This window comes from Leptodactylus fuscus, chromosome 4 (genome assembly GCF_031893055.1).
Source record: "Leptodactylus fuscus isolate aLepFus1 chromosome 4, aLepFus1.hap2, whole genome shotgun sequence".
In the NCBI taxonomy this organism is placed as follows: Eukaryota; Metazoa; Chordata; class Amphibia; order Anura; family Leptodactylidae; genus Leptodactylus; species Leptodactylus fuscus.
The window spans coordinates 69,273,560-69,288,786 of NC_134268.1; the positions used below are offsets into that span (position 1 = coordinate 69,273,560).

General features: G+C 45.6%; 1 protein-coding gene across 2 annotated transcripts in view; it reads left to right on the forward strand.

The window, feature by feature from the left end:
- ABHD3 (abhydrolase domain containing 3, phospholipase) overlaps nucleotides 1-981 on the forward strand; it is a 44,146-nt gene extending 43,165 nt beyond the window's left edge. The window contains exons 9-10 of one of the 2 annotated variants that reach the window (XM_075270621.1): nucleotides 51-223; nucleotides 597-981. In XM_075270621.1, the coding sequence (XP_075126722.1) occupies nucleotides 51-223; nucleotides 597-719 (296 nt within the window). In that variant the 3' untranslated portion in view covers nucleotides 720-981. Of the gene's footprint in view, nucleotides 1-50 lie in introns of both variants that reach the window. The other variant, XM_075270620.1, reaches the window with a different exon arrangement.
- Nucleotides 982-15,227: the final 14,246 nt, after the last annotated feature.

Below are 15,227 nucleotides of genomic sequence, written 5' to 3' on the forward strand. Positions count from 1 at the left end.
CAATCTACACTTATGTTTGATTTATAATTGATTTTCTCATTTTTTTCCAGCAATCCCAGTGGAAGGTGCAAAACAAAATCCAAATGTGGCATTGGTGCTTACATCTTATGGAGGCCATATAGGTTTTTTGGAGGGGATCTGGCCAAGGCAGCAGACCTACATGGATAGGATTTTCGCGCAGTTTGTGCAAGCGATTTTTGAGCACGGAAGTGAGCTTTCTAGCATGTAGCTTCCCAAAGTAATGCTGAATGTTTTTGGTTTTTTTTTCTTTGTTTGAAGATCACCATTATACAATGGCAGGTTCTAAAATGTAGGTTCAGCTTATGCACAAGTTAACCCTTTTGATGCTGATGAATCATGAAACTATACCTCTAAAGAAGCACAAGGGTTAACGTTCAATTATAGCAAGCCGGTAAGCCAGCGAGCTAGATCTGTTCATCTAGCATCGAACACTTGCAAATAAATATATATATATATATTGTTTTCTAGCAAGTACTTTCATACAGGAATGTTAGCATTTTCTATTTCATTTTTTTATGTTACCAAGAATGACCTTAACTATAATTACGCTTTGCATATACTCAATTGCACTTAACAAAACCATTCTATACACAAAGATACATTCCTCAGGGTTATCATGTAAACTAGTTTCTCTGCCTAGAACTGCAAGCATTACTGTAATACAGCGTGACGGATCTCTACATCCTGATATGTTTTAATGTAATGCATGCTCATGAGGGCATTGTAAAAACAGAATACAAAAACAATAATACTAGAGTTGCAAGAATGAGTAACAAACTGCACAAAGACATTAGATAGAGTGAAAGAAAGCATGAACTGTAGCAGTATTAGCTAGAACCCTTCTTTACTTATTTCATAAAGCCTGTAAAACCATGTATAACTTATTTTATTTCCCATGTTCCTTTTTCTGTATTTATTTTATAACTGATTCAAATGTACTTGAAATGAATATATTTTTAGTTCACCCCGTTCAAATAAAAAAAATTGTAATTTTAGAAATTGTGCTGGGTTTGTATTTTATGATAATGATCACAGGATATTTGTTTTAGCAAATGCACTTTGGTAGCAGAAAACTGAATACATTTTTATTTATTTAATGTAGATTGTGAGCCCCATATAGAGATCACAATGTACATTTTTTTTTCCTATCAGTACGTCTTTGTAGAGTGGGAGGAAATCCACGCAAACACGGGGAGAACATGAAACTCCTTGCAGATGTTGTTCCTGGTGGGATTCGAGCCCAGGACTCCAGCGCTGCAAGACTGCAGTGCTAACCACTGAGCCACCGTGTTGCCCCCTAAAAAATTAATAAATTCTGAATTTAAATTGTCATAAATGGAGCTCTATCCTAAAAGTATAAATTGTACGAGATTAAAAAACAGCGCCTTTCAGGTCCATGTGCTGTATATACCCTCATCTCTCTGAAGCATATGGGGATACAGATATCCTTCATAGCCTTACAGAAGTTGAGGCTGAGGCAAAGGAAGGCCAAAACATCCTCTCAGACATCATCCTATGTCTATCAAGATATTTCTGAGTGGTTTTGGTCATCCTTTAAACATGTGTCTGGTATTGCAGGTTTGCACCTTTTTCCCACTAAAACACTGACCCCCTATCTAGAGGGTATGTCTTATAATATGTCTTATTACTGGGAATCCCGCTCAATTCACTTTTATGGGACTTCCAGAGTAGAAGTCTCCATCAGTTGGCTGTGCATATGCACCAAGTATCCATTCACATGGACACTCAGGGACACCCTCTTCTCATGTTTGCTAGTAGTTCCAGAGATTGGCTCAACTGCGATTTAGACACTAATCCTGTGGATTGGGCATAAATATTTAAGTGTTACATGCGGGAAAACCACTTTAATGAGGCTGAACTGACATTGCAGACACAGCTAATGTACCATTTTCAAGGGGAAAAAAGAGCAGACAACTCTTCAAAATCTCTTAAACCTTTTTTTAACTCACAATCAATACAAAAGTTCACAATTTTTAGATATGTTTTGTACTATATTGTAATTTAGGGGAGTAGACAGACAGGGCCCCTGTGCAAGACCAGGTGTGGGCCTGTTGTTTTGCAGGACTCTTAAGGTCCATTCACATGGAGGAAAATGGTGAGGAATTTGGTGTGGAATTTCAGCTCTGAAAAAAAAGCCTCCTATTGACTTCAATGGGTTCCTTTTTTTTGCTAGCAGAAAAAGGAACCCATTGGAGTCAATGGGAGGCTTTTTTTTCAGCGCTTGAAATTCCACACCAAATTCCTCACCATTTTCCTCAGTGTGAACGGACCCTCAGGCTGAGTTCAGACGGAGTTTTTTGGTCCGGAATTTGTGAAAGAGGCCACCTCAGATTCCGGACAAAAAAAACGGAAGTTGCGACTGGATGCCGGGGCAGTGCACTAGCATCCAGTCGTGGCACTCCGCTCTGGATTAGGCCCAAATGAATGGGCCTAGTCAGGAGGCAGTGTCTACAGGTGGACATACGTGGCTGAACTGGCCGCAGACATCCACCTGAAGAATGAGCATGTCGCTTCTTTTTCCTGGGAGACGGAACAGACCGCTCGCGAAAAAAAAGAAATGATCGGCTCCCATAGATTCTAATGGAAGCTGTTTTTTTGGTCAGGATTTTGAGACGGATAACCTAGGCTTTTGCCAAAGGTTTAATAGAAAGTAGAAAGCTGCTGTTAAAGAGGACCTTTCATGGATTTGGGCACATGCGGTGTTATATACCACTGGAAAGCCGACAGTGCGCTGAATTCAGCACATTGTCGGCTTTCCCGATCTGTGCCCCAGGTGAAGAGCTAGCGGTGCCGGTACTGTAGCTCTTCACAGTCATAAGGGCGTTTCTGACAGTCTGTCAGGAACGTCCTTCTGCACAGCAGCGCCTATAGCGCTGTGCTGTGTGAGCGGGGGGGAATGCCCCCTCCCTCTGCTCACAGTACTGGTCCATAGACGAGCACTATCAGGAGGGGAGGGGATTTTCCTCCCCACTCAATCGGTACAGCGCTATTGGCGCTGCTGTGCAGAAGGACGTTCCTGACAGAGTGTCAGAAACGCCCTTCTGACTGTGAAGAGCTACGGTACCGGGACCGATAGCTCTTCACCCAGAGCACAGATCAGGGAAACTGACAGTGCGCTGAATTCAGCGCACTGTCGGCTCTCCAGAGGTATATAACACCGCCTGTGCCCAAATCCATGAAAGGTCCTCTTTAAGATGATAAGCCCCCCGACCTACTGGAAGCCTGTGTAACTGCACAGGTTGCACCAATGGTATGTTCTAATTCAAGTTTTTAAGAATTTTTACAAATACAAATAGAGAGAGGGTCTGAGGTAGGAGGAATAAAAGAGTGGAATAGGGGTGGGGGAACAGCAGCAAAATATATGTTGTATTTAAAATATAGCATGTTAACTCCAGATAGATTTCCTTCAATGCCCAAGTAGACCAAGTGACCACAAACTTATCTGTAGAGTTACGGAGAAGGGCTATGAGCTGTTCCATCGACTGAAGGTGCTTGATCCTGGTATAGATATCCAGTCAGTAGGGCAGGTCTGATCTTTTCCAATACAGAACTGTGGCAGAAATCGAAAGGGAATTTAAGATGGACTTTCACTCTGAAATTTAGAAAAATTATACATTTGTCTAAAAAGTATGACGTTTCATATGCCAATCTTAATAAAACCCCAACGGGCACATGTCTGAACCTGGTGTAGATTTCCTATATAAGTAATGGAAAAAAAAACTGGCCAAGGCGTCCTCATCCTGGCCTGCCCCACTCTGCCTTGCTCACTATACTGTGCCACACTCTGGCCATATTCACGGAAACTGATGAGCGAGGCACAGAATGGGGGATGTGGCACATCTTTGGTGTAAGAAAGGGACTTGCGCGAAAAGGTAACCCACATTATCGTACATCTATGCCAGAAAACTGGAATAGATGTGAAGTACCAAGATACACACATTCTGGGGTGCAAAGACTTTATTCCACTATCGACAAACTATATCAAAAACACAACTCTGGTAAACAATATTTCCTGCAATCGGAATGTGATCTACTTATCATACATTTTGTTTATCAGTATTGAACTGTGCAGCAAACTGTTGGAGGGACCCAACGCCTGGGAGTTGTAGTTAGGATGATAAGAGTTGTCAAAGGTGGCTTAAGTCCTAACAAAACAAACTCTTCCAGCTCACCTCCTTGGCTGGTACAGAGCTGAGGTGGCCGCAGGGAACCTGCTGGTATTGGTAGTAGTTGCATGGGTTGATTCCTTTTGGTCTTCGGCCTTGCTGAGCCCAATGGAGGTTGGAAGGGCTGTTGATGGTAAATGTAGGAATGGACTCAGGAGACACAGGTTGCAGGTGAAACAATGCAACAGCAACTAGAACACAGCTTCCAGTATAGCACGGAGACGCAGATCTTATTGCTACTTCCACTGTAGGGGGGGGAAGATAAGCCAGGTGATGGATTCCGATAATAGATGTCCAGAGCAACTATATATCGTGCTCAGTAATTCTAACTTCTCTCTTACTTTCTCTATCTCTTTCCATTCTCTAGCTGCATGAATTATTCCCATGAATTATTGGCGTGCCTGACCTGTGATAAGCAGGATCTTATCTCAAAGGCCTTGGACAAGTTCAGTTACTCCCAAACTCACACTTTCTCTCCATGCTTTCTTGTTTTTCTTGCTTATATTTCTTCTTTGTCTCAGGACTTCTGCCTGGAAGCTGGATGAAGACTCCCAGAACCTCCTCACCTTTCTCCCAGCCAACCTTAGCTTTAGGTTAAACAATGGCTCATGTTCTTCCCCCCCCCATCCCCAGTAGAACAGTCTATATTTTATAGTTACATACATACTACATACATGTGGCACTTCACACAGTAATTCAGGCAATATAATGCATATATACATGTGTTTTCCAGTGTGCACTGGGATGCTGCCCATGCACAGTACTGCAGGTGTCTCAAGTGCCACAAAAAAGTGGATAAAGTGTTTAAACTTCAATAAAATACCATTAAATATTCAGTGTAAATTGCATCATTTTTTTTCTTTCTTTCTTTAGGTTTTGTCTTTCTTTACTACATATTTCAGCTATAGACATGTAGAGTAGTTTGTATTGTAGTGACAGCAAATATTGTTCTTTTTAAACCTAGTGCAATAGTGATCTTATGTCCAACTGATGTCATGTGATCAATAGAGGTGATACAGGAAACCGAAGTGAGAATTTCTATACATAGGAAAAGGATGCAACGCCTACGCTTCTTAGCAAGTGAGAGGCAGGCGAAGATAAAATAAGCAAATTATGTGAACTGTCATCAAAATAGATACCAATGAAAGGCTCTGTGTAGACTCTACATCTGAGTCCCATGCTTGGCATGTATGCGACAAAACACTTGCAGCATCCGCACTAAACATATCAGTAGGGCCCCAAGAGTGACCCTTTGGTCTTTGCTGTGCAGCCTACGTTTTTAAAGTTAGACTATAGCTGTTTGGGCCACGGAAAAGAAATCTATTAATCTCTATAAAGTGGAGGGATTTCATTAAAATTATCCAGATAAGCATATATTTGCAATTTGAGACACTAAGATCCACCTGCAATCTACTGCACCTTCATAACAAAATACATACCGTACTTGTTATGCTGTCCTTGTTTCCCAGCATGTGACCATTTCATAAAATTCGCTTCCAGGCTTAAGTGTGAACCTGAGAGCATAAACACCATCAAATTTCTATTAAAAAAAAAAAAAAAAAAAAAAAAGTATTTATAGTGTAACTTCAGCAAAATAACTTACCGTATATAGCCTTAGGGGGATATCGTCACTTATTGGGACGAGACCACCATATAGGTGTGTGGAGACTTATTAAAGGGGTACTCCCACGTCGCATACTCACCCTTCTTCGTTTCTCTAAAATCTTCTGTCTTCCAGCTTTGTTTCGTCATTGGTGGGCGGGGTCACATATGCAAAGCCAAGCGGCAAGATGCCGCCGGCCCTGCGTGCGCGCTCATACACCAGTCTACCCTTCACAATGTGAATACAGACCCGACACCCTGCGGGTCTGTATTCGCATTGTGAAGGCTAGACTGGTGTATGAGCGCGCACGCAGGGCCGGCGGCATCTCGCCGCTTGGCTTTGCATATGTGACCCCGGAGCGGAACAGCATCGCTTCTGCCGCTGCTGTCTTCATGCAGGGCAGAAGCATAGCGATGTGCCTGTGCCGGCGTCTAACAGTCCCCAGCATCTGCCTATTACAGCGGATGCCGGGGAGTTAGACGCCGGCACAGGTGAAGCAAGCAACATCGCTATGCTTCTGCCCTGCATGAAGACAGCAGCGGCAGAAGCTATGCTGTTATTCCGCTCCTCCCCCCCTCCCCCCCGGAATAGCAGCATCGCTTCTGCCGCTGCTGTCTTCATGCAGGGCAGAAGCATAGCGATGTGCCTGTGGCGGTGTCTAACAGTCCCCAGCATCTGCCTATTACAGCGGATGCCGGGGAGTTAGACGCCGGCACAGGTGAAGCAAGCAACATGGCTATGCTTCTGCCCTGCATGAACACAGCAGCGGCAGAAGCGATGCTGTTATTACGCTCCTCCGCCCCAGCCCCCCCCCCCCCCCGCCCCGGAATAGCAGCATCGCTTGTGCCGCTGCTGTCTTCATGCAGGGCAGAAGCATAGCGATGTTGCTGGCTTCACCTGTCCCCCAAAGGGTAAACTACCCCCCCCTCGGCTCGCTCCCGTGCACTTAGCCCCTCCTCCCTCCCCCTGAGAGCAGGCAGACACATCACTTGACTCAGGAGCAGCTAGGTCAGGGCTGTGGCCACAAAAAAATGAATAAAGTGAGATAGTGGCCAAACAAAGCAGTTTTGCTGAAGCATTGTATTTAGGAAAAGTCTTACATTCACATTAATAAGCATTATAGATAGGATCCTTGTGACGGGACAACCCCTTTAAGCCTTTAGCACTCCACTTTGCAAGGGAACATGGGAAGAATATGCAAATCTGTCTTCCATGATGTAATTAGGAAGTCAGGTGCCTCAGTGTTGCAAACCAATAGAGGGCGCTCACTGGAATGTGCAAGCCTGTCTTCCCTCCTGGAAGGTCGAGCATGATGTTAAAGGGAGCAGCCTTTATTGGGCCATATCACTGAGATTCTGTCTTCCTAATTACATCAGGGAAGACAGGCTTGCACATTCCAGTGAGCGCCCTCTATTGGTTTGCAACACTGAGGCACCTGACTTCCTAATTACATCATGGAAGACAGATTTGCATATTCTTCCGATCGTATATATAGCCTGTTATAATATGGTGTACATACACAGTCCAGTCATATTAATGTGACCACCGCCTACTTTTGATGTCAACGTTAAATAACCAATCGCAGAAGACAAGTGTCATCAGCCATCTGGGTGCACTCATCGTTGTGGAAGGCACGATGGATCAACACAAGTATGCATCTATCCTTGCCGACCTTGTTCACCCCTACATGCGAATTGTTTTTCCTCAGGATGATGGCATCTACCAGCAGGATAATGCGATGTGTCATATAGCTCGCAGTGTACGTGTGTGGTTTGAGGGGCACAAGAATGAGTTTACCGTACTCCCTTGGCCAGCAAATTCCCCAGTCTTGAACCCAATTGAGAATCTGTGGGACCACCTCAATCAGGTTTTTTGTGCCATGGATGCTCAACCATGTAAGCCAGCGCAGCTGGTCACGGCACTGGAGTTGGCATGGCTCAACGTCCCAGTGAACATCATCACAACTAGAGATGAGCGAACACTAAAATGTTCGAGGTTCGAAATTCGATTCGAACAGCCGCTCACTGTTCGAGTGTTCGAATGGGTTTCGAACCCCATTATAGTCTATGGGGAACATAAACTCGTTAAGGGGGAAACCCAAATTCGTGTCTGGAGGGTCACCAAGTCCACTATGACACCCCAGGAAATGATACCAACACCCTGGAATGACACTGGGACAGCAGGGGAAGCATGTCTGGGGGCATAAAAGTCACTTTATTTCATGGAAATCCCTGTCAGTTTGCGATTTTCGCAAGCTAACTTTTCCCCATAGAAATGCATTGGCCAGTGCTGATTGGTCGAGTTCCGTACTCTGGCCAATCAGCGCTGGCTCTGCTGGAGGAGGCGGAGTCTAAGATCGCTCCACACCAGTCTCCATTCAGGTCCGACCTTAGACTCCGCCTCCTCCGGCAGAGCCAGCGCTGATTGGCCGAAGGCTGGCCAATGCATTCCTATGCGAATGCAGAGACTTAGCAGTGCTGAGTCAGTTTTGCTCAACTACACATCTGATGCACACTCGGCACTGCTACATCAGATGTAGCAATCTGATGTAGCAGAGCCGAGGGTGCACTAGAACCCCTGTGCAAACTCAGTTCACGCTAATAGAATGCATTGGCCAGCGCTGATTGGCCAATGCATTCTATTAGCCCGATGAAGTAGAGCTGAATGTGTGTGCTAAGCACACACATTCAGCACTGCTTCATCACGCCAATACAATGCATTAGCCAGTGCTGATTGGCCAGAGTACGGAATTCGGCCAATCAGCGCTGGCTCTGCTGGAGGAGGCGGAGTCTAAGATCGCTCCACACCAGTCTCCATTCAGGTCCGACCTTAGACTCCGCCTCCTCCGGCAGAGCCAGCGCTGATTGGCCGAAGGCTGGCCAATGCATTCCTATGCGAATGCAGACTTAGCAGTGCTGAGTCAGTTTTGCTCAACTACACATCTGATGCACACTCGGCACTGCTACATCAGATGTAGCAATCTGATGTAGCAGAGCCGAGGGTGCACTAGAACCCCTGTGCAAACTCAGTTCACGCTAATAGAATGCATTGGCCAGCGCTGATTGGCCAATGCATTCTATTAGCCCGATGAAGTAGAGCTGAATGTGTGTGCTAAGCACACACATTCAGCACTGCTTCATCACGCCAATACAATGCATTAGCCAGTGCTGATTGGCCAGAGTACGGAATTCGGCCAATCAGCGCTGGCTCTGCTGGAGGAGGCGGAGTCTAAGGTCGGACCTGAATGGAGACTGGTGTGGAGCGATCTTAGACTCCGCCTCCTCCAGCAGAGCCAGCGCTGATTGGTCGAGTTCCGTACTCTGGCCAATCAGCGCTGGCCAATGCATTCTATTAGCCCGATGAAGTAGAGCTGAATGTGTGTGCTAAGCACACACATTCAGCACTGCTTCATCACGCCAATACAATGCATTAGCCAGTGCTGATTGGCCAGAGTACGGAATTCGGCCAATCAGCGCTGGCTCTGCTGGAGGAGGCGGAGTCTAAGGTCGGACCTGAATGGAGACTGGTGTGGAGCGATCTTAGACTCCGCCTCCTCCAGCAGAGCCAGCGCTGATTGGCCGAATTCCGTACTCTGGCCAATCAGCACTGGCTAATGCATTGTATTGGCGTGATGAAGCAGTGCTGAATGTGTGTGCTTAGCACACACATTCAGCTCTACTTCATCGGGCTAATAGAATGCATTGGCCAATCAGCGCTGGCCAATGCATTCTATTAGCGTGAACTGAGTTTGCACAGGGGTTCTAGTGCACCCTCGGCTCTGCTACATCAGATTGCTACATCTGATGTAGCAGTGCCGAGTGTGCATCAGATGTGTAGTTGAGCAAAACTGACTCAGCACTGCTAAGTCTGCATTCGCATAGGAATGCATTGGCCAGCCTTCGGCCAATCAGCGCTGGCTCTGCCGGAGGAGGCGGAGTCTAAGGTCGGACCTGAATGGAGACTGGTGTGGAGCGATCTTAGACTCCGCCTCCTCCAGCAGAGCCAGCGCTGATTGGTCGAGTTCCGTACTCTGGCCAATCAGCGCTGGCCAATGCATTCTATTAGCTTGATGAAGCAGAGTGTGCACAAGGGTTTAAGCGCACCCTCAGCTCTGATGTAGCAGAGCTGAGGCTGCACAAGGGTTCAAGCGCACCCTCGGCTCTGATGTAGGAGAGCCGAGGGTGCACTTGAACCCTTGTGCACCCTCAGCTCTGCTACATCAGAGCCGAGGGTGCGCTTGAACCCTTGTGCACACTCTGCTTCATCAAGCTAATAGAATGCATTGGCCAGCGCTGATTGGCCAATGTATTCTATTAGCCTGATGAAGTAGAGCTGAATGTGTGTGCTAAGCACACACATTCAGCTCTACTTCATCGGGCTAATAGAATGCATTGGCCAGCGCTGATTGGCCAGAGTACGGAACTCGACCAATCAGCGCTGGCTCTGCTGGAGGAGGCGGAGTCTAAGATCGCTCCACACCAGTCTCCATTCAGGTCCGACCTTAGACTCCGCCTTCTCCAGCAGAGCCAGCGCTGATTGGCCGAATTCCGTACTCTGGCCAATCAGCACTGGCTAATGCATTGTATTGGCGTGATGAAGCAGTGCTGAATGTGTGTGCTTAGCACACACATTCAGCTCTACTTCATCGGGCTAATAGAATGCATTGGCCAATCAGGGCTGGCCAATGCATTCTATTAGCGTGAACTGAGTTTGCACAGGGGTTCTAGTGCACCCTCGGCTCTGCTACATCAGATTGCTACATCTGATGTAGCAGTGCCGAGTGTGCATCAGATGTGTAGTTGAGCAAAACTGACTCAGCACTGCTAAGTCTGCATTCGCATAGGAATGCATTGGCCAGCCTTCGGCCAATCAGCGCTGGCTCTGCCGGAGGAGGCGGAGTCTAAGGTCGGACCTGAATGGAGACTGGTGTGGAGCGATCTTAGACTCCGCCTCCTCCAGCAGAGCCAGCGCTGATTGGTCGAGTTCCGTACTCTGGCCAATCAGCGCTGGCCAATGCATTCTATTAGCCCGATGAAGTAGAGCTGAATGTGTGTGCTTAGCACACACATTCAGCTCTACTTCATCAGGCTAATAGAATACATTGGCCAATCAGCGCTGGCCAATGCATTCTATTAGCTTGATGAAGCAGAGTGTGCACAAGGGTTCAAGCGCACCCTCGGCTCTGATGTAGCAGAGCTGAGGGTGCACAAGGGTTCAAGTGCACCCTCGGCTCTCCTACATCAGAGCCGAGGGTGCGCTTGAACCCTTGTGCAGCCTCGGCTCTGCTACATCAGAGCCGAGGGTGCGCTTGAACCCTTGTGCACACTCTGCTTCATCAAGCTAATAGAATGCATTGGCCAGCACTGATTGGCCAGAGTACGGAATTCGGCCAATCAGCGCTGGCCAATGCATCCCTATGGGAAAAAGTTTATCTCACAAAAATCACAATTACACACCCGATAGAGCCCCAAAAAGTTATTTTTAATAACATTCCCCCCTAAATAAAGGTTATCCCTAGCTATCCCTGCCTGTACAGCTATCCCTGTCTCATAGTCACAAAGTTCACATTCTCATATGACCCGGATTTGAAATCCACTATTCGTCTAAAATGGAGGTCACCTGATTTCGGCAGCCAATGACTTTTTCCAATTTTTTTCAATGCCCCCGGTGTCGTAGTTCCTGTCCCACCTCCCCTGCGCTATTATTGGTGCAAAAAAGGCGCCAGGGAAGGTGGGAGGGGAATCGAATTTTGGCGCACTTTACCACGTGGTGTTCGATTCGATTCGAACATGGCGAACACCCTGATATCCGATCGAACATGTGTTCGATAGAACACTGTTCGCTCATCTCTAATCACAACAGCCCCTCTCTTCCTATACGTCTCGCAGTGGTCCGCTCTGCCAAAGGTGGTTATTCTGGATATTTACAGGTGGTCACATTAATGTGACTGGAAAAAAAATTACTAAATTATCTTGTGATATACCAATTAACTTTAAGGAGCTTAGGATATGTGTAAGAGAGCATATTGGGTATGATTTTGTCGGGGGCAATGTAGCTTGCAATGTGACAGGCGTCAATGGTCCATCATTGGTAAAGAGTCGTGAAACAGCATATTATAGTCGGCATGTCCAGGACTTAAAGTGGTTGTCCAGGAAAAAAAATGAACAACCCTTTTAAAGTTTAAATCTGCTGGGGGCAGTAAAAAAGAATAAAAAAAATGCATGCTCACCTGTCCCCGTTGCTCCAGTGTCCTCCCTTGCCTCCCAGTTCATCTGCCTGGACAACCTCTTTAACAAGCAACATATGAAAGGGTAGAGAGACCCTTGTCTGACCAATGGCGTTTATGAAGCCAAGGAAGATATGTGAGTTGGAAGAGGGCAATGAGATCACTCCAGGGCATCCCAGAGGTTAGAATGGGTGGGGGGGTGCCAGTCTAGGATGCATATGGTGACCAAATGATTTTTAAAGGGGTTATCCAGTTTCAGCAAATAAATGTTATTGTTTGTATAATGACAAGTAATACAATTTTCCAACATAATTTCTGTATGACTTCTTTATGGTTTTCTAGATCTCTGCTGGCTTTCATTGTTCACTTACATTGGAAACAAAATCAGTCAATGGCCTTGTGATGAGTAAAGAACAACCACAACACACATTAGTCATAGATGCAAATTAGGGATCAGTTTATTGACTCTCACACATATGACTCAGAGTGTGTATTTTGGAGTATTTCAATGGAAATAGAGAAAAGTCATGTTAATTCTATTCCAGATCAACAAGCAGCTGGAGTCATTTTTGTCATTGCTAACCTTTTTCAAGCTAAATCTATAGAAAGGCAAATTGAAATTATCAAAAATTAGGTCAAAATCATTACATTTAATACATGAAGTGCTAACACTCGAACGGAAAGCTTATACATACATTGGCAGGATACACAGATGAACCCCAAATCACAATAGATGAGAACAGTCAGGGCCAGATGAGGCGAGATGAGCATCTTGTCTCAGGCGGGAGAGTGTAGAGGATGGAAATAATAGCCAAATTAAGGCTTTCAAAAAAAAAAAAAAATGCTGTCTGATCATGGGTCCCTCTTCGTATTACGCACAGATTATACGATTAGGTTTTTTGGGGGTTTTTTAAATGCCTATTCCTTACCCAGAATTCTTAACAGGGCTTGCATGGTCTATTAAATTCCTGTAGCATATCTCCCTAATGAGACATAGTATCTTTTCTGACCCACACCTAGACCTCTCACAGCCAGCCAGTACCGTGCTTGGCACTGATGAGATGGAAGAGTTATTCTGGATTGGCTGCCAGGTTTTTATTTTTAAAGGGGCTCTATCACTAGGAAAAGTCATTTTTAACTAATCACATCTTTGCATAGGCTTTAGAAAGTCTATTCCACACCTACCTTTAATATGTAGATTGCCTCAGTGGTTTTTGAATAAGTCAGTTTTTATTCATATGCTAATTAGTCTGGTGCACGATACATCGTGCACTCCTCTCCTGTTGTTTCCTATGGGAGGCTGCTGATGATGATAATGATGACTCAGCTTCCTGTTTGCCAGGAGGCTGCTGGGAACTTCCTGAGCTGGCTGGAGGCTCATTAGCATATTAATAAAAACGGACTTATTCAGAGACCACTGAGGCAATCTACATACTAAAGGTAAGTGTGGAATAGACTTTCTAAAGCCTATGCAAGCATGTGATTAGTTAAAAATGACTTTTCCCAGTGATAGAGCCCCTTTAACTATGTATTGATCCATAGGGAGCTACCTTGTAAAAGGTGGTTCTAGGGCAAGTACCTCTTTTTTGTCGCTCCCTAAATAGTTCCCCTTCTGCAGTGGTATAAAAACACACGTTTTATGGCTACAACTGAGCTATAGTAACTGCACACAGCTTAGTACTTGCAATTTGAAACGATAGCAAGTAAATCATGGCAATAACTGTAAAGTGTGTGTGGTAACTGAGGCTTGGCCACAATGTGTACAGGCCCCTCAATTTGTGGTTGTAAATGACCTAGCTCTGCTACAATGGCATAGATAATACTCCAACAGGCCTTAGAAGCAGATAATATTTCTTCAAAGGTCCAATAGTGTGTGTATGCACAGGACACTAATTTAAAAAGAGGGGGGATTACACCATGTTTAGGCCAGAAAATAGGGGCTTTATGTAGGGACCAGAAAAGGGGGTTAAACAGTGCGGGAGCCAGTAAAGGGCACATTATATTGTTTAGGGCCAGTAAAGGGCTGGTTAACCGAGGAAGCTTTGCCTCTGCCACCACAGAAATCTGGAGGGACAGAAAATGAAGTCTGCCTCAATTCTTCTTCTTTTTCCATTCTCTGAACAGGGCTTTACTGTTCTCTGACCCTCTGAGAACTAAAAGCTCCAACAGCCTAAGACCCTCAGAACCTGCTGAGAGTTGTAGTTTTATTCTTGTCAACCACTATACCATTATGCTGCACTTAAAGAGGACCTTTCATCAGATCGGGCACATGCTGGAAAGCTGACAGTGCGCTGAATTCAGCACACTATCGGCTTTCCCGATCTGTGCACGGTGTAAAGCGAAGGGAATCAATTACTTGTATAGATTTAGACTGTTAAAACTCTGCTGACTAGCGGGACAAAGAAGAAACACAAACTGGTCCAAAACTGCCTAGAGTCAGGTCCATGCCAATCCAGTGTACAGTACAGTTTGATTGCTATGGGCATTGTTTAGAATCCTGTTGCCGTGTACGACATTGACATCACAGAGGTATGGCCCTTAAGTCCTGGAATCCTCAGCAGGATTGGTCAGTGTGAAGCAAGTGTTGAGGGAGATGGGAGCGGCTGGACACATTTTGCTGAGCAAGCGTTCTATTTTTTTGTTTATTTCTGTATTTTTCTTTTTGTTTTATACCATCCACACTCTTCTTCATCTCTGAACGTTAAAGATGAAGCATCCAAATGGAGACTCTGCCAATGTCTCAGGAGGCCCCTGTACGGCCAGAAGTCAAAACAGCATCCAACTGGTTCCAATCCTCATCCAGCTGTCACCTGTACAGCAGTTGAGAAAAAGGAGGTCACCCTAAAGTCCAGAAAGGGTAGAAGGCCTCTTCCACCACCATGCCAGCCATTGCCTGCAGCCAACACCAAAACATCCTATGTGGTGCAGTCCACTGCTGCAAGGTTCAGGATTCCATCCTCCTGGGGGATTCCAAATCAGAGAGTATCAGCATCAAGGGTCCACAGTATACCTTACACCATTCCACCACGTATTACAGTGAGAGCAAAACCACTGCATGACCCACCGTTCGTCCCCTTGAGCTATGAAGTCAGAAAAACTTCAACTTGCTCATAACACGACATCTGGCAAACCATGGAGAGGCTACTGATTGATTTAAGGGCTTGCTTAACGAAACATGCTTTTTTATTGC